At 43.9% G+C, this 19,239-nt stretch overlaps 1 protein-coding gene across 1 annotated transcript in view; it reads right to left on the bottom strand.

The window, feature by feature from the left end:
- LOC138299694 (myosin-6) overlaps positions 1-19,239 on the bottom strand; it is a 95,839-nt gene that overhangs the window by 15,761 nt on the left and 60,839 nt on the right. Inside the window, exons 24-33 of the mRNA XM_069238182.1 lie at positions 19,056-19,232; positions 15,883-16,028; positions 15,372-15,462; positions 13,622-14,011; positions 13,206-13,451; positions 12,258-12,454; positions 5,449-5,632; positions 5,027-5,192; positions 3,715-3,839; positions 1,032-1,340 (exon numbers count right to left, since the gene is read on the bottom strand). Coding sequence (XP_069094283.1) covers positions 1,032-1,340; positions 3,715-3,839; positions 5,027-5,192; positions 5,449-5,632; positions 12,258-12,454; positions 13,206-13,451; positions 13,622-14,011; positions 15,372-15,462; positions 15,883-16,028; positions 19,056-19,232 — 2,031 coding nt within the window. The remainder of the gene's footprint in view (positions 1-1,031; positions 1,341-3,714; positions 3,840-5,026; positions 5,193-5,448; positions 5,633-12,257; positions 12,455-13,205; positions 13,452-13,621; positions 14,012-15,371; positions 15,463-15,882; positions 16,029-19,055; positions 19,233-19,239) is intronic.

Raw genomic sequence — 19,239 nt, 5'->3', positions numbered from 1 at the left:
ATGCTTGGTACCGGTGAAATACAGTGCCATTTGTGGGGGTGCAAGGTTCCAGTGGTTGGGGGTCTTTTGTGATATTGCTCGTGTGGTACAGGTTATTTGTGGTACAAGAGCAGTGTGCTATAGGTCCGTTTGTGTGTTGAACAATCCATGTGTAGAACAGGTCAAGAGTAGTGCACACTTTCTGCGGTACAGGTCATGTGTGGTAAAGATCATACATGCTATAGGACAAGAATGGTGAAGGTTATGAACTTTGCTGGTCTTGGATTGTGCAGGTAAATTGTGGCATGTCTGCTATGTTAAAGGCATGGTCTTCGTAGATTTTGATGGTACAGTTTATGCATGGCAAAGTCTATAGGTTGTATAGGTCATGTGTGATGCAGTACTCCTTTGGTCCAGGCCACTTGTGGTGCTTGTCATTTGGTATTGTGCATGTGTGGTACTGGTTATGAGTGGTATTAAGTCTGAAGTAGTAAAGGGCATATGTGCTGCAGATTTCTTGTTATGGGACATGTGTGATGCAGGACATATATGGTACAGGCCATGTTTGCAACAGGCAACATGTGGAATTGGTCACAGGTCAGAACCATCCAGCTCCATCCAGAGCATGTGCCTTACTATTCCTCGGTTCTAACTTAACAAGGTAGACATTTCTGTCATGCATAATCCTGAGGCATGTTTTCTGTAGTAGAACAGCGAATAACATCTCATATTGTCAACTATTTAATGAAAGATATCTTTATTTGAGTCACATTTTATATCTCACCATAGGTATGGTAACAGTCCGCGAGTGAACTATCACATTGCATCGTTAGGCGTGATATCTCACATTGTGATTGGTATCTCTTATGGTATTTAAGATACCATTTCACAATGACTATGGCGACACATGTCTCTCATCTTAATATATTTTTTTTATCACTCAATGATATTGAGAGCATCAAATCTGGAGTACATGAATCTCCTGTTTCGTGTGTCAACTTGTTTGCAGGCCTCTGAGGTAGATAGAAATAATGGATGTGCAGAGGTCCTACCTTCAGGTGGGCCTGAGTGATTTTGAGGTTCTTGAGGGTCTCTGCGGCTGCACGGTTGGCTTGGCTGAGCTGGATCTCCATCTCATTAAGGTCACCTTCCATTTTCTTCTTGATGCGAAGGGCCTCATTGCGGCTGCGGGTCTCAGCCTCCAGTGAGGTCTGCAGGGAATCAGTAAGGCGCTGGTGGTTTCTTTTGGCCGTCTCCATCTCTTCATCCTTTTCAGCCAGTTTCCGCTCAATATCTGCCTTGACCTGGTTGAACTCCAGTTGGGCTCGCAGAATCTTACCTTCCTCATGCTCCAGAGAGGCCTGTGGTGAGAAAAGAGGGTCCCTTCTGGCATCACTGAGTAGTCAAAGCTTGTACCTCAAGAAACTGGCAGGGAAATATCACAACTTGATTCTCATTGACAATACTGTACAACTAACACTATGGACCCAATTCACAAAGGTAAACATAGACCTGAGGACTGTGTTTAGATCTCAAGTGTAAGGGCCCAATTTGCGAAGATAAACTTAAACTTAAAGTTCTTTGTGAATTGGGCCCTTAGTATCTAAACTTAGACTTTGGGCCTAAACTTTGACTTCAGTTCTAAGTTTATCCGTTGTGAATCAGGCCCTTTGTGCCATCCAACAGAGGCTGCTAACTGGGGGCTAACTGGAATTGTACAACCTAGAGTCATACTTCCACTGTTGCTACAAACATTCACACATTGCAGCAGGTTAAACTGATTATGTTCCCAAGTGTTCCCTTGCAGATCTATATGCATCATCATAATTTCCCTGATCAGACCAGCTGTTACCTCAGATTTGGTTCAGGATGTGGAATCAGAGCACAACTGATGTGTACTGTCCCTGCAACAACAGCTTAAACCTTGATGTTTATTTATTTATTTATTGGATTACTTATTAGCATAGTTACTTAAAACCATTGCATAACAAAAGTAATAGGACATTCTGTAGCTATAATATCGGATAGTCAATCAGTAGTAAATAATCAATAAAACCTTAAATGCAAATGATGTGCAGTGATGCCAGATTATCTCACATTACAGTGCCCCAGATATAAAATTTGATCTATTCTGCAAGTTTAAAAATAAAGATTGAAATCAGGACCAGCCATGTGGCTGCTCCTCATATGCAAAGTACTGGGTCGCGTGCAGCTATACATACACAACCTTTCAGCAATTAAATCACCAGCTAGATTAATCTAGCTTCTAGAGGGATTTAATCAAGGTCCTGCAAAGCTCCTTTCAGATGTCTTTTTAGCCACTAATCTGAGGAATTGTACTAAATGACAGTTGAGGATCCTCAGGGGCAAAACAGGCCAACGAGGCCTGTCTCCGTTTGCGGATTCCTCTTAGATTAAAATAAGCTTTTAGCAGCTGCCTCTGTTCCTCTGATCGTTCCTTGCAAGTGCAGAGCAGATGCAACAGATCTTCCTTGGCTGTGCCACATAAGCTGCAGGTCATCTTTGTGGGATCTCTCTGCCAGTGAGGAAGATGCAGAGCGCACTGCAACACCCCCAGGCAACCATCTGTGATGGTCATTCTGAGGGTGGTTACCTTCCATTTATGCTACCAGAGCCCCTCGTATTCACTAATGCTTCGTGCTGTTGGGGGTGGGGAGGTTGTTCCTTTAACTGATTTCTGCACTTCAGTCTCAATGTATTAATCCTGCCAGCAATACCGTGCCAGTCATGTTATGCTCTTAATGCTGTTTCATCCTGTAGTTATGTTTATTACAATCCTTAAATCATTATTTATTTGTAGACCAGGTGTATATTCTTGTCTGTGCTTCTAAGGATAATCTGTCCTTTTTGGGATTTCCAGGTAAACTGTCAGCCCTGATTCATGTGCCCATTCATGGAGATCCTTGCATCGCCATTAGGGTTCTGAGGTTACAGAGGCTACAATGGAAAGCCTTAGAATGAAACAATGAGGAATCATCTTTATTTTCTTCATAATTATGTTGTACTTTCTAAGAAACCACCGGGCCCACGTTCAGGTACTCCCGAGAACAGATTAAAGGCCAATACTAACCATTCGGCAATGCTGCACATCTTTGGATTCAGACAAAACTTAATTTCAGGCCATAAAAGATTTGTAAGATTTGTTTGCGGATATAGAGTACTCTTAAGCGCTCAGGTTTCAAGGAATTCATTGGGCTATAGAAGGACTGAGGTTGTGTCAAAAAAGGATATTTGTTTAGCTCCAAGAATAAGGAGAAGAAAAAAATGACAGTTTTAACAGAGAGAGAGAGAGTATAACCTACAAACTAAGTTGTCTCTTGTCAGTTATATAATAGGTGTTGTTATGCAGAGTCCACTGCTTCACACTCACTCGAGGTGGTAGGGAACGTTTGAGAGCATTCTAGAGACAGGATCCTGGGCCCAGGCATGCACTTCCAGGCTGATACCTAACTTTAGGAAAGTGCACCATCTTCTGGAAATCCTGAAGTGGTCTTTAAAGGGCTGTAGCTTTTTTCTGTTGACAGGGTCTTAGAAGCGAGGTCCAGGAAACCAGGCAAAAGGGCAAAATTGTGGGTGCGCTGAGATATTCATGGCCCAACTGCAAATGATAGCATCCTATAACCTACAATGTTCTCTTCTAGCAATGACATAACATCAGAAGCATTCCCTTAGGAGTGGCCTTTTATCCTGAGTAAGAAGGTTAGGCAAACCCACCTCGGCTTCCTCCAGGGCAGACTGCAGCTCCAGCTTTTCCTGCTCCAGCTGCTTCCTCAGCTTCTCCAGCTCATGAAGGCTTTTTCCACTTCCTCCCAGCTGCTCCGTCAAGTCAGAGATTTCCTCTGTCAAAATAAATACATAGCTTTTGGTTTAGGCAGTAGGGTAAAGCCTTAGAATTTGTGTTGTGCAACGCACACTACGCAAAGTGATCATGAAAAGGATGTGTAAAAAAATACGTCATCTTGGGACTGGCGCTCCATACACTCTTCGGTAGCTGGTATTCCAATGGATGAGTCACGCAGAATAATGTTATTGGTATATGGGACAAGTGTGCCCTTTCAATATAAATTGCTCATTTCAGTGATACAGGGATAATTGTAGGAAGGAGAGGTACAGCACAACACTGGGGCCGTCTGATTGTGCTAGAGGTTATTGCTGTACTCCAGGCCTAATATGGGCTGGTGTGTTGTTGATGAAGGATCATCGTACGCTGCACAGTGCTGCCCACAGAAATTTGCTAAGCTACGTTGCTAACAGAACAGGCTCTTTAGGCATGAATTAAATGATTTACCCCACTTCTGATAACATATAAGTGCTTGAGTTGTTGGGCCTAGGGTGTAATGCATGCATCTTTGGTATACATTGAATTTGTATTTGGAAAATGACAACTCTTTGCTTTGATGCTAGAGATCTGTTTTAGTGATCTGCTACAGACACTCAAGTTACCTTCTTAGTGTTTACATTTGGAAATAACTCTTGTTCAGTGATTACAAAACAAAAAACAAAAAAAAATGTGTTTCAAAAGAGAGAAGGGGAGATATTCCCCATAACGTGGACATGCTCATCCCCTGCACCTAGTATGTTATTAGGAATCTTTTGCTGCTGCAGATGCTATCTCCCATTTCAAGGAAATACCCTTTCCTTCACCTAAAGGTGTTTGGAATGATGTGCCTCTGCACTTGCTATTCTGTTTACATTAGACATGTCCAACCTTCTGTGCCCAAACTCCCACATCCCATAGTGTTTAAGGTGGTCTTCTGATGTAAGTGCTGCACTTTATACCCTGGATGAGCATCATCCACTCGCTGTACCACATGGTGTTCAATGCACTGTGCTTTTAGGGCAATTTTTAATATTACTCCAGTCAAGCATCACCTGCTGCAACCCAGCATGTTACTCAGGGTGACTTCTCTCTTGCCCAGGCCATGCTCCATCACCTGTGGCTCATTATGGTGTTACAGGGTACTGTGCACCAGGAGAGTTCAGTAACATGCTCACAGCCATCCACTAACATAGGCAAGTTCCCGACCTTGCAGGTTCTTGTTCTCTCTCTTGAAGGTTTCCAGATGTTCTAGTGATTCCTCGTAGGCATTCTTCAACTTGAACAGCTCAGTGCTCAGTGACCGCCCTTCCTTCTGGGATGATTCCAGCTCCAACTGGGACTCCTCAAACTTCTGCTTCCACTCAGCCAAGACCTGAAAAAGTGGATAGGGCATGAGTGTAGGGTGTGCAAATACCACCTCTCTGAATGTATTTCCTAGAATGCTCATCTGCCAAGTGACCTTTTTCTCTATGCGCATCTGCGCAATGCATGGCCTACTAGTTCTCATTACTCTTACCCATTCCTTGTATCTCTCCTATCCCTCTGCCCTCTGTTACCTTCTCAGACTCCCTCTCTCTCACCCATCATGCCCCTCATGTGCTATCAGTATCCTGGCCTCTTCCCCCCACCTTGTCAAAGTTCTTTTGCTTTTTGTCTAAGGCAGCAGCAGCAGCATTGGAACGCTCCAGGTCCACCATAAGATCTTCAATCTCGCTTTGCAGCCGGTGCTTAGTTTTCTCCAATGAAGAGCATTTAGCGTTCACAGCCTCGACTGCTTCTTCTGCTTCTTGCAGCCGCTGGGCCAGTTTCTTCCTGTTGAGGAATCACGAAAGAAGAATTACACGGGCCCCTTTTGGCAGACGGTCTCCTAGAAGAATGGTCGCCCAACACTAGGTCAGAGCACTACTATCTGACCTGCTGGTGGGAACAACTCCATCCAGAATTTGGTCTGCCTTGGGACATGCCACAGAGATAGACAGATTCCACCGTCTTAGAGCATTGCATTGGATGTGGAAGCAAGCTATCGCTGTAGCACTCAACTGAAGACCCTACAGGCTAGAGGTAATCCTGTTTCCTTAATAAGGGATTGCACAATAGATGTCTTCCTACTATGAATCAGTAATTCCACTGCCTTCATCTACAGGGCACTGCTAACACTGCTTTCTACTAAAGTTGAGCAAACTAGTGCCCTGTTACTATGTGGCAGTTCTACCTTCACCTTGCTACTATATGGCATGGCTTCTCTGCATTCCTACAATAGGCCAACACTGCCATGAAAACACTTCTGAAGCAACAATCACAATCCTTGTCAGGGTGAACCACAGAAGTCACTAAATTGACCTGTGCTTAGCGGTCTGGTAGCTTGGCACAAAACCAGTCAGGATTAACGTAGAGGCACTAAGTTAAGTATTTATGCAGCACACAAACTGTAGTGAAGTGACAGCACAAAATCAGAAAACATGTAAAAAATATATTTGACATCAAAATGAAGAAAATCCAATCAGTAGAACAGGAGTTATGAGTTTTTAAAGTTTCCAGTAAAAACAAGCTCATAAAATATCAAAGCGCCAGCCGTGAACATCTAGTCACATGAGACTGGGGCAAAGAGGAACTTATGGCTGCCTGCAGTAGAGAGCTGTTTGGATATCCGAGATGTACTGGGCCCAGTTTCAGCTTGCCTTCGGACTTAGAAGAAGGTTTGAGGAAAAATGTCTAAGAAGGGAAAGCTCAGCAGGGCAAGGCAGCTGGTGGTGTCCGAGGAGGAAGCGGCAAAGTCGCAGTCAAGATTTCTATGTTCAAAACTCTGGCACTTTTCTGGAGTCGAAAATCTCCAGCGGGCCGAGGCTGCAGGCTGTAGCCAAAGAAGTGCTCCATGAGGTGGGAAAGCCCTTCTGTGAGGAGCGCTGATCAGGATTTTCTGCTGCAAAGAAGAACTTAGCTGGAGCTACCACAAAGTCTGGCTAACCGGTGATGCACCTTGGGCAGATTGGCAAGCACGTAGGTCCGGTATCTCCTGTCAGATCACAGAGCACTTTTTGGCAGAAAATTTTCTGCATCCCAAGTTTTTGGTTTTGGCTGTTTGGGCACCTTTAGCACCACCACCAAGGCTCCAGGACTGGATGGGCACCACTTAGAGGGTAGGACTAACTTCAGGTAGGGTCCAGGTGCAGGTTTCAAGTTGTTGGAGCTTTTGTTGTCTCTGTAGCTCAGAACAAGAGGTCAGCCAACTAGCCCTTGGAGTCACTGTGGTGGTCTTGGGGTCAAGCAGCACGGCAGTGCTCAAGCAGCAGGGCAGTCCTCTGAAGTACAAGGCAGGCCTTCTGAGTGTCCTCAGCAGGTCCAGAAGTCAATTGTAGAGTGGGTAAGTGGAAGTGGAAGCACCTTCCAGAATTTTCGGCCCACAGATGGTTCTAGAATTTCCTTCCTCCCTGCCCAGGCTCTGAGAGGTCTTGTATGACAAAAGACTGGTGTGAAGTTCTTTGTGAGTGTGCTGATGTAGCTTCTTTGAAATGTAAGTGGGACAGGGAGCAGCTCTGCCCCTTACATCATAGCAGGATGTCCCATCTTGCCAACACCTAGTCCCCCTTTGTCTCACTGTCTGGGAGGAATACACAAAGACCAACTGCCACTCCAAGTACAGTCATGTTACCCAAGACACAGGCTGCATCCACCTAATGATTAGGACAGGAAAAATTCCAACTTTCTAAAAGTGGTATTTTCAGAATGGTGACTTAAAATCTGATTTTAGCACTAAAGAGGATTTTAAATTACAATTTTTTTAGACCAAACATGACATTTCTACCTGTTCCCAAACAAATGTTATCACTTATTAAACGTAACAATGAAACTGTGAGAAAGGGATGTTGGTTGACTGGGGTGTAAATCCTGGTCAAGCAACAGCCATAATCCCTTGCAGGGTGAACTAAAAAAAAGTCACTAAATTAACCTGTGCTTGACCAAGGGTAGCTGGGCACAAAAAGCTGTCGGGCTAAACTTGGAGGAAATGTGTTAAGTATTCATTCAGTACACAAACAGCAACACAGTGAAAACACAACACAATAAAAATCCTAAACCAATTTAGAAAACTGGAGAACATGTTAATAAATTAGAAATTATTTGACATAAAAATCACGAAAATCCAATTAGTAGAACCAGAGTTGTGAATTTGTAAAGTTTAAGGTTCAAAATTCAGTTTTAGAAAATGGCCACCTAGGTAGCTTTAGCCCCACGACCAAGGGTCCAGGAGTGGAGGAGACCTCTTGGGGTGCAAGACTCACTCTGGCTGGGCCAGGTGCAGGTTTAAGATGGTGGGAGCCTGTTATGACCCTGTGGTTCAAAACAGGAGACCAGCTGAACTAGCTCTTGGAGTCACTTAGCCCTGGGTATAGGTGGTAATGCAGGGCTCTGCAGCAGGGCTGGTCTCTGAAGGTCCCAATCAGGCACCGGGCTGCAAAGCAGTCCTTCCAGGTACAGCAGCAGTCTGGCAGAGTGCACAGTAGGACACAGCAGCAGGCCACTAAGAATCCTTCCACAGGTCCAGTAGTGAACTGAGGAGAAGGTCTGAGAGCACTCTTGTTATACCCTGGTGCACTGCTTCTAGAAGTTGGGAGAAGTTTCCAGAAGGATTCTCTGAAATTCCAGGAATTTCCTGGCTCCCCTGCCCTGTCTCCTAGCTGGCTGCATTGGCAATACAGGGTCATTAAGCCTATTGTGTGGTGGCAGAGCCCAGCCTATTCAGTTGTAGGTGTGGCTGTGCTTAGCTCTGCCCCCATTAAGTCAGTTAATGGCCCATTCAGGCTCTGCTAATACCACCCTTGTGTGACTGTCTGAGATGAATTAACAAAGTCCCAACTCTCAGTTACACCCAGACATGTGACCTAAGGCACAGAGGGCTACAGGCAGGGAAATGTCAACTTTTTAAAAGTGGCATGTTTAATCTTGTGATGATAAATCCAACTTTACCATTAAAGAGGGTTTATCGTTTTAAGTTCGTAGGTACCAAACATGACACATCTACCACCTCTGGTTTAGGAATTACAACTTATTAATTTTAACCAGGAATCCCTAATGTTACCCTGTGGGGGTGGGGGGTTGGGAGGGGGGGGCAGGCCTCTCAGTAGTGAGAAAATTAATTTGGGAGTTTTTACCACTAGGAAATGTAAAACCAAAAAGTACATGTCCCTCCGTTTAAATACACGGCACCCTTCCCTATGGGCTACTTTGGGCCTACCTTAAGAGTGATGTATATGTAATAAAAGGGGAGTTTAAGGCTTGGCAAGGGGTTTTAAATGCCAGGTCGACATGGCAGTGGGACACTGCCTTGAGGCTGCAATGACAGGCCTGGGGCAACTTCTAAGGTGCCACTTAAGTGGGTGGCACAATAAGTGCTGCAGGCCTACTGGTAGCATTTAATTTATAGGCCCTAGGTATATGGTTACCACTCTACAAGGGTCTTACATGTAAATTAAATATGCCAATCAGGTATATGGCAATCAAACCATGTTTAGGGGAGTGAGCACATGCACTTTAGCACTGGTTAGCAGTGGCAAAGTGCACAGAGTCCTAAGGCCAACAGAGCAAAAATCCAGACAAAATGAAAGCAAGCAGGCAAAAAGCTTCCCTGAGGCTAACAGGCCTAACAGAAACCCAACGCTATTCTATGGGAGACGTAGGCCTCATAGTAGTGAAATATAAATTTGGGGGGGGGTTTCCCTACCAATACAGGTGAAACTTAAAAGTACATTTCCAACTTTGTAAATACACTGCACCCTGCCATATGGGCTGTTTATGGCCTACCTTAGGGGTGCCGTATATGTATTAAAAAGGGAGGTTTGCGACTGGCAAAAGGTTTATTTTGCCAGGATGCACCGACAGTTTAAAACTGCATGCAGGCTGCAATGGCATGCCCCAGACATGTTTTAAAAGGCTACCTGAGTGGGTGGCACAACAAGTGCTGCAGGCCCACTAGTAGCATTTAAGTTACAGGCCATAGGAGCATGTCCTACCACTTTATTGGGGGCTTATAAGTAAATGAAATGTGGCAATCATGTGTAGGCCAATTTTATCATGTTTTAAGGAGTGAGAACAATCATTTTATCGCTGGCTATCAATGGTAAAGTGCACCGAGTCCTGAAGCCAACCAAAGCAAATTTTAGCAAATAGGAGGGGAGTAGGCAAAAAGTTTAGGGGAAGACCACCTTAAAGCTGACATGTCTAATAATAACCTATTTGTGTCTGTGGGACATGAAAGTCTGTCACAAGAACAACTCTTTGAAGTCTATTGTTTATGGAGACTAGGTAAATTCTGTATCCTAGCCTGTAGACTAGGTAAAGTCTGTATGAATTATGTAGTTAGTTTGGTCATGAGTGAGGATCCAGTAGATTTTCAATAGAACATATTGAGTTACAGTAGGTGCTAGTTTATAGGAAGCCAAGTTCAGATTCACTCTCTATGTCGATCTCACCCACAAGGAACATATTTAAAAAACACACAAAGATGGCCTAGTATTAGCTCTCTCTGCTTAAGCAAAACCATTCCCCTCAGACAGCAAGTTCAGAACTGCCCTTCAAGTGCTCATACCTGTGCATCTGGATGGTTGCAATGCTGTGCTCCACAGCCTCTACACTTGTCTTAAAGCATTCTGTGTGCAGCAGCACATGTACTATCCCCACCGTATATGACTCTACTGTCTGCCCTTGACAACCTGTACCATCTTCAAAACCGGCTGCTTCATCTACAAAGCCATCACAATAGGCGTCACTGCCTATGTGGCTGACAAGCTTATAGTCTGTTGGTTCACAGTAAACCTGCATCCAGACTACAATCAGGTTTGAGACGAAGAGGAGCAAAAAAGTAAAAAAAGAAACCAAAGCAAAAGGGCTTCTCCATCTATGAATCCAATCTATCAGAACCGCCCTGGCCATGCTTCCGTTTCAGAAATAGCTGAAGACACACGTCTTTATCAAGCCCACACCAGGATGCAGTAACACCCCACTTTCATGCTTAAAAACCAGCAACTTCTCCAATCATATGCTGTATTTGCTCTGGACCACGTATAGCGCCATTGTGACTTTGGTCTAGATTTGCGCTATATGAATGCCACACAAATGCATATATATGTAAATTCAGACTTCCCCTCCATGTCCGCAGTAGCACCAACTTTGTCACCCCATTTGCATCTCCTCATACCTGTCTAAAACATCCATCCCATAACTGTGATTGCCCAGACTTTCCCAGTGTTTCAGCGGCGAGTTATCTCTCAACCAACAAGCTTTATGCTCGTCTTATATGACAGTTTCAGACATAATCCAAGCAAAAAGCTTATTTGTCAAAAGAATTTCAATATGGACAGAAGAGCCTGCCAGGTTATGTTCAGCCACAAAAAAGACATAATTAGGAAAAACACTCAGGACATCAATGTTAGCCAAGAGTACACTCAGGCCACTCAATGTGGGATAGCAAATGGACTCACAAGATTGGTAATATTAGAGAATGTACAGAGAACATTAGCGCTACCCAAGAATATACATAGTAAATAAATATCCCCAGACACTAAACTCTGACACAGAATGGATTCAAGAGACATGACGATGATGATGCTTGAGAAGTAAATAATAGAAACAACTTCAGAGCAAACTGGAGAGAACATAATCAGGAAACTGAATTCTAGATTACACTCAAAATGTCTGACAGGAAGACCCAATGGGCCAAAAGGAGATAGGAGAAGTCTTCAGGAAACAACCGAGGAAATAGTTTATATCTTGGACAAAGTAATGAGGATACATGCAATCCTTTAAGAAAATAATGAGGAGAAAGGGTTGACCTTGAACAAATAACATAATTCAAGATTCCTCGAAAAGTGATAATTGGACAGAGAAGGCCATAGCGAGACAAGGTAGGCCTTGGAGAAAGTCCTGGAGGTCAAGTAAAAGGTATTGCGGCTACAAGGAAAGCACAGTTGAATTGCTAAAGGGATGCATCAAGCCTCTGAGAAAAGACTGGCAAACTAAGCAAGCCTTTGGGGCGGTGAGAAGAAATTAAGCACCATTCATGGATAAAGTATTAAGGAGAAAAGCAGATCATGAAGTAATAAATGAGCAGATAAGACAGGTCCAGAATAAAGTACTCCGACGGTATGACAGGTCGAGTAAAATCATTGAGACAGAGGCAACCATACCAAAATCACTAGAATAGTAAAGACTTTATAATACCCACTGAAGAGAAAGTCTAAGCTTTGGAGAAAGTGCTATGGTTCTAAGTACTATGTCTCTATACGCCCATTTTGTGCGACGATACACATCTTCCTGTTGGATGATGCACTGCCTTCTGTTGCAAGTATACACTACCTCCTTGCTGGAAGGACAAGCAGTTTGAAGGATCGTATAGGTTTATCTCCCCAAATCATACGATATACTACATGCTGGACAATGCACTCACTTAGCATCCTCAAGCTCCTCAGTCCTCTGAATGGCATCCGTCTCATACTTGGTCCTCCACTGCGCCACCTCAGAGTTGGCTTTTGACAAGATGCGTTGTAGTTCTGCCTTTGCCTCCTGCTCTTCCTCATACTGCTCACGTAGTAGGTCACAGTCATGGCGGGCGGACTGCACAGCGTGGGCCAAGGCATTCTTGGCCTGGGAGAGTAAGGCAAAAGGACAAATCCATGCAGTTAACTACAGTGATAAAATAACATGCCGCATAACTAATAATGTTTATAACATCTAAATTGTGACTACCTCTACCATAGCCCAACAAGCCTTATAAAGTGACCTGAATGCTAGCAAATCTGCTGATTTTCTCCACACTGTCAGCCACTGCACGACAAAGACCAAGAAGTAATGTCTGAACTTTGTCTAGAGATGGCTATTTGTACTCATGAGAGCTTGGGTCTGCAGTTCTAAGAGCATTATCTTTTTTCCCACTTGAGACAGGCTAAAGGGCAGGGTCTTGGTTTCAGTTGTAGTCTACCACTGCTCTTACCTAGGTGCGAAGAGCACAACCAAACCAATATCAGACCTCTGGCTGAAACTGTCCAGTAGTTATCATATCATATCAAAGTTCGCATGGCCGCATCTGAGAAATACTTCAGGAAACAATTAAAATCCTGTTTTTTTGACCAAATTTGTGTCTCGGTCTCTGCTTTTGAGCACCAGGATGCTTCTGCTGAAGCAGCCGGGTACTTTACAAATGTTATTGACTGATTAATTAATTGATATCTTTTTTAATGCAAAAAAGAGAATACGGTAATCCACTGGTCAACTGATGACTGCAGTTGATCAACTGTGTCAACACTTATTGGTTATCCAATCAGTGACCAGTATTTTCCTTGAATTCTGTTTCTTATTTTTTTTAAAGAACGTGACACAACTACTGGCAAACACTTACCTTTGCCTCCTCCTCCAGTTGCCTCTTTAGGTCCTCTAATTGCTGGGAGTAGGTCTGCTTGCCACGGGTCATCTGAGAGATCAGGGCTTCCTTCTCATCTAAGCGTCGGGAAAGTTCTCCGTTTTCTGCCTGTAGCTTCCCCTTTTGGGTCGTAAAGTCACTGAGGGTCCTCTGGGTCTCCTCAAGCTTCGACTTGTGCTCATTCATCTGGTCTTCAAGGGTACGACACATCTTCTCCAGATTAACCTTCATAAGGTCAACAACAGAAAAGGTTCATGCAAGAAAGGAAATGTGATGGCTATTATGAGGACATGCCTAGGATTTCCCTGACAGTCTCCAGTGACGACACTAGGATTGGCTCACTCATTCAATAGGCTTTAGCATGAGACACCACAAATTTCCAAAGGGCGACATACCTTAGCCTTCACGAGTTGTTCCATGTTGGATGCCATGTCATCTACTTCCAGCTTGAATTCACTCTTCTCTTTCTCCAGCTTCTGCTTCACCCTCTGCAGATTGTCGATCTGCTCACTCAGCTCAGCCACAGAGTCTGCATGCTTCTTACGAAGAGTAGCTGCAGTGGCCTCACTGTGCAGCGTGGCCTCCTCTAGGTCCCGCCTCATCTTCAGGAATTCAGCCTCTCGCTTCTTGTTCATCTCCACCTGGACAGAGGTGGCACCACCTGCCTCCTCCAGCCGCTCGCTGATCTCCTCCAGTTCACGCGACAGATCCAAGCGCAGCTTCTCCACTTTGGCCCGGGCGGCACGTTCTGCTTCCAACTCCTCCTCTAGCTCCTCAATACGGGCCTCGGAGGAAGGAAGAAAAAAAAACGGAGTATGACTCACTCTTAAAGAGGATTATATCTACAGGATCTCACGGCTTTTAAGCTTTGAGATTTAGTTGTACCAGGAGGCATCATCACATCAGAATCTATGTACTTCCACAAGGCTACTTAATCTGCACAGACTCAAATGCTACCTACAATGCAAAAACTATTTTCCTTGAAGGGGTTGAAGGGGTTGACAAAAGCATAATCAAAAATATTTATTATTTCAACCAAGCAAAAGCTTTTAATTTAGTTAGCTGGGTTGCATGCTGGAGAGCATCAACTCACAAGCTACTCATTGGAGAGCCCTGATCTAAACTGGGGGCGCTCTACACCAGCCATATTTCTGGCGAGGGGAGAGATGGGGGTAGTAGGTGAACATCTGGCTAGGACAGATAGAAAAAAGAATGAGATAGCTGTATCTGATGTGAGGTACTGACTGACATAGGATATCTCCGTTTAGAGCTCAGTATGCACTGAATTTGAAGCAGAGGAATCATAAAAGAGAAGGAAATAAATGTATTGCTGTAGAGATGCTGCAAACAGTATTTAAAGAAAATATTGTTGAAATGTCTGGAAACAGGGTGATGTGGGGATGGAGAGGAAATCAGTGTATTCTGCGGGTGACAAGAAAATCAAAGGAAGTTATGGGGTTGAGGCAGGAAATCAGAGGAGAGCAAGAGATCTCGAAAATATTCACAGGAGGACATTGGGGTGGACCAGAAAATCAAATAATTATGTGAGTACAAGAGAGGAACTCTATAGAAAGTAGTTCCCTATATTTATTTCTCTTAGTCAGATGAGGATATGTAGTGGCGCATTACAAGTGCCCTGGATTTTAGAGTGTAATTCAACTGGCAGAGTTACTGAAACTGAAGGTTTTCGTACCTCTGGGAGTGTGGAATTACAAGGATTACAGGAGACACCCTTAGATTTTCCCTGAGATATGAGAATTTACCAGGTAAGTGGTAACTCTCAATCCAATTCCCACAGTAATCCCCCATTTTTCAACCTTCCTTGTGTTTCCCTCAGAGATTTTAGCTGCTTCTAGCAGTCAAAATCTCTGGGTGAAAGTAAACAGATCAACAGTATTTCTACTGATCCCATAGTTCCAATAGGTGCAGTAACTGCTGTTACCAGTTCCATGAGAATGAAGTAGACACTCATAATGAAAGTCTTAGGTTGGTGGGGTAAAATAGCTGTAATGTTTAATGCCATACAGAGCTATCTCTGACAAATTCACTTGAACTGAGCATTCTTTCCCCAGGCTCAAGCATTCCAGTGTAAATGTTGAAAGAGGGAAACAAGACGGGATTGAAAGAGAGGCAATCCAGACATACCTGGAGCTCTTTGAGCTTCTTTTGCAGCTGCAAAGCAATAACCTGCTCGTCTTCAATCTTGCTGTTCTGTTGGTTGATCTCATATTCCTTTCTGCAGAGACAACAGGATCCACCATTAGCTGCTTCCCATTATTTAACTTTTTAGGCTGCTCCAACTTTCTTTAATTGGCAAACTCACCCCCGCAACACACACATATTCTCTAATATCCCTTCCTTTAATCATCCCATCTGTTTCTCCTGTTTCCAGTTTCTGAGACAATCCACTTTTGCTCTTCAGTGGCTTTCAGTTGAATTTACTTTTCTGTCTTTTCCCACTTGCAGGCCTTAGGTCCCAGTCTGCCTACACTTATTTTGACAGTTCTTACCTCCTACTTCCTTCTTCACAATGCTCATGCTGTGTTCGACTAGCATTATTGGTCTTGTCTTCTTATCATTCTAGCTTCAACCACGTGTTCTCCTTCCCCACCCACCACAACTCTTCCTACCACTTGGGTGTTCCGGGGCCACTCACTTCTTTAGTTTCTCTTCTAGCTGCTGCTTGTCATTCTCAAGATCCATTACACTTTCCTGGGTGAGCTTTAAGTCTCCTTCCAGCTTTCTTTTGGCCCGTTCCAGGTCCATGCGTACCTTTTTCTCCTGCTCCAGTGATCCTTCCAGCTAAACAAAATCAAATTGACATTTACAGATATTCTATCAAGCTAAAGCATGGGTACTCACACACATCTTCCAAGGGCTACAAAATATGGCCTGTGGTGTGCCAGGGGGCTGCATTGATGCTAGCAAGATGGGAGTGAGTTCTTTGCAGGCTGAGGGTAAAGTGGGCATTGGGGAGGTAAAGCATGTACATAGTGTGGTCAGTGAGTCATTGAGTTATTCTGAGGGTTCCAGTCCATCCTGCTCTCTACATGAATCCTTTAGTCTATAGAAAAGTCATAGATTTGACCATACTGTGGTACGCAGTATCTGAATTGTTATCTCTTTACCAGCCTTCTCTACTTGCTATCACTATCTCGGAAGAGTCAAGTGTAAAAAACAAAAAGTAACTTTATTATCGAAATGGAATGAAATAGAATTGCACAATGCAAAACCAAAAACCCACCTTCCCCACGTGACCAAATTGTGTGATCCTAGGCAATTGTTTTATTTCACTTTGCCTACCTTTTCTTCATTTCAAATTGAAATATCTGTGTTCATGATATGCACCGAACAAAACATTCTATTGTATTTGATTACATAAAGTATAGCGTTGTCCGTGTATAATAAGAACCCAGGACAGCCAGAGGGTTTGACAGGACAATTGATTTGCCTCTTAGTTCAATACTGGCATTGTTGTCAGGGTTCGAGGAGGCATGAATGTTTCTATGTTCATTTTTAAAAACTATCACTTTAAAAAAATACTTCTTCATCCACTGATATAATCTTATGCACTAAGGTAAAACGCTTCTGCATGTTAATAAATAAACGTTTTGAATTTTGAAGAGACTTTGGGGGTCATTCTGACCTCCGCGGGCGGCGGAAGCCGCCCGCCTGGCGGGAACCGCCAGAAGACCGTACCGCGGTCGAAAGACCGCGGCGTTCATTCTGAGTTTCCCGCTGGGCTGGCGGGCGACCGCCAGAAGGCCGCCCGCCAGCCCAGCCGGAAACCCCCTTCCATGAGGATGCTGGCTCCGAATGGAGCCGGCGGAGTGGAAGGGGTGCGACGGGTGCAGTTGCACCCGTCTCGATTTTCAGTGTCTGCTTGGCAGACACTGAAAATCTTGGCATGGTCCCTGCAGGGGCCCCACGACACCCGTTACCGCCAGCCAGCTTCTGGCGGTCAAAGCCTTCCCCAAATGAGAAATCCCTTCAGAATTAAAGATATTCAAACTCATGGTATTCCAACATCAGAATACCTTCATAACATTTTTTATTTGTATTTTATTATCTCACATTTTATTTTATTGGACCATTGTGAAGCGCAGACCGAGCCTCACATGGAAGCAAAACCTGTACATAGGAACAGAATGGCAACCTAGAAATACAGAAGACATGTTTGTTACTGAACCTGTGTAACAGCAGATATTCTCAGCTCCATGGAACTCTCAAACTTAATCAAAAACCATTTAACTTACCATCTGCAGCACAAGAACCCTCATACTTAGGAAAGCCCAAATTATTTTTCACTTGAACATCACTTTGCATGGATCCTCAATGAAGAGAAACCCAGTGCCAACCTAATTAATCTTTCCAGCACAAGACAGACTTAAACCTTGAGAACACCTAAAGCATCTGTTTTGCATCTTAACCACAGAAATCCCCCAAATCTAATTAGCCACAGAGACATTGTCACATCACAGGCTCCCAAAATTAATATATTTCATGGAAATACAGCTCTTTTGAACTCCTTGAGAAAGAGATATTCCACGTAAAACATGAGATCTGTCTAATTTGTAGGACATCTCTCGGAGGCACTTTCTTGAAATGATATTAGCCCTTGGTCTTTGCTGGAGTGTTGCACTCCACCATACTCTACTATCTTACTGTGAGCCCACCCCATACTAGCCCACCATCTTTCTGTGAGAGCACCTGAGACTTCCAGTGATTAGCTATCTTCTTTCCTATGGAGTTGCACAGCTTATAGACCATGCCAGTTACCCTCTTCTGAGATCATGTGTTGTGCCCTCCAGGGTTATCTTTTCTCTCCCTGTTGGTTTGATATCTATGTTAAACTCCTCTTTGAAGTGATGAGTTAATTTCAATCCAACATCTTCAACACTCAGCTGGTCCTTAATATCTACAATGGCCCTATCCAATGCAACTAACTTATACAATGTTTATCTGATATTAAGTTATGTATGTATTGTTGCTTATATGCTGTGGCAGTAGACCCAAAACCACTAATAGTGCTGTTGAAATACTGTGCCTTAGTTGTGGTCTGCATGTTAGATAAACTTTGAAATACATTACATCCACCACCACAGAGATCATACCAAAACATTCAACCTAAGGATCTGCTGCCCATCAGGTAAAACAAATCAGTGCAGCTTGATGGATCCCTCTAACTGCCTATGTGACTAAAATATTTTGTATCACCACTGAAGTTTATGAAAAGTCAGAAATGGGTTGCTAAACCCTTGGACACAACATCATTGGACTGATAGTCTGCTCACAGCTGGACTTGCATTCCAGTGAATGGCAGGCTTAGTTCAGTGCTTTCTACTGATCCATAAATGCCAGTGTGAACCTACTAGCAGGAAACTCCAAGATCCCTTCACTTATATAATAATGCCCTTTTGACCCAAACACCTTCTGAGTTAGGAAACTGGGAGGTTGCCTGGGAGATTGCTTCTTGATCAACCCACACCACAATCAATAACCCCATCTCTTTCAGTTTTAGTGGTGAGATGAGTCGTAGGGGTGAGCATGCATTATGCAGGAAATTGGCAGTGCACTGCCCAAAAACTGACAGCATGTAGTGCACTATTGGATTGTCATCAGTCACTCACTCACTCATCCATGGAATTAGTTTCAGGCCGAGCAAACACCCAAAAGCTCAGCACAACCCTCACACTCTCTAGTGATGCTCATCATGGAATTGCACTCTGCTCATTATAAAATGGAGATGACTCAGAGAGGAGGAACTGCCTCAAGGGGTTGCCTCTAATGAACAGGAAAATCCTTCAGGCACCCTGAAAGATTACGTACATCATCCACCTGCTGCTCCAGCTTAGACTTGGCTTTGCTGAGGGTGTTGACCTTGTCCTCCTCAACTTGAAGGTCATCTAGGGTCTGCTGGTGGGCTTCTTGCAGGGCTTTCTTCTCCTTGGTCAGTTTGGCGATAATCTCGTCCAGGCCGGCCATCTCCTCTGTCAGGTTTTTCACCTGAGAG

Source organism: Pleurodeles waltl, chromosome 6 (assembly GCF_031143425.1).
Source record: "Pleurodeles waltl isolate 20211129_DDA chromosome 6, aPleWal1.hap1.20221129, whole genome shotgun sequence".
NCBI classification, from domain to species: Eukaryota; Metazoa; Chordata; class Amphibia; order Caudata; family Salamandridae; genus Pleurodeles; species Pleurodeles waltl.
The sequence above is the reverse complement of the archived record's forward strand: the minus strand, read 5'-3'. Positions and strand labels throughout refer to the sequence as shown.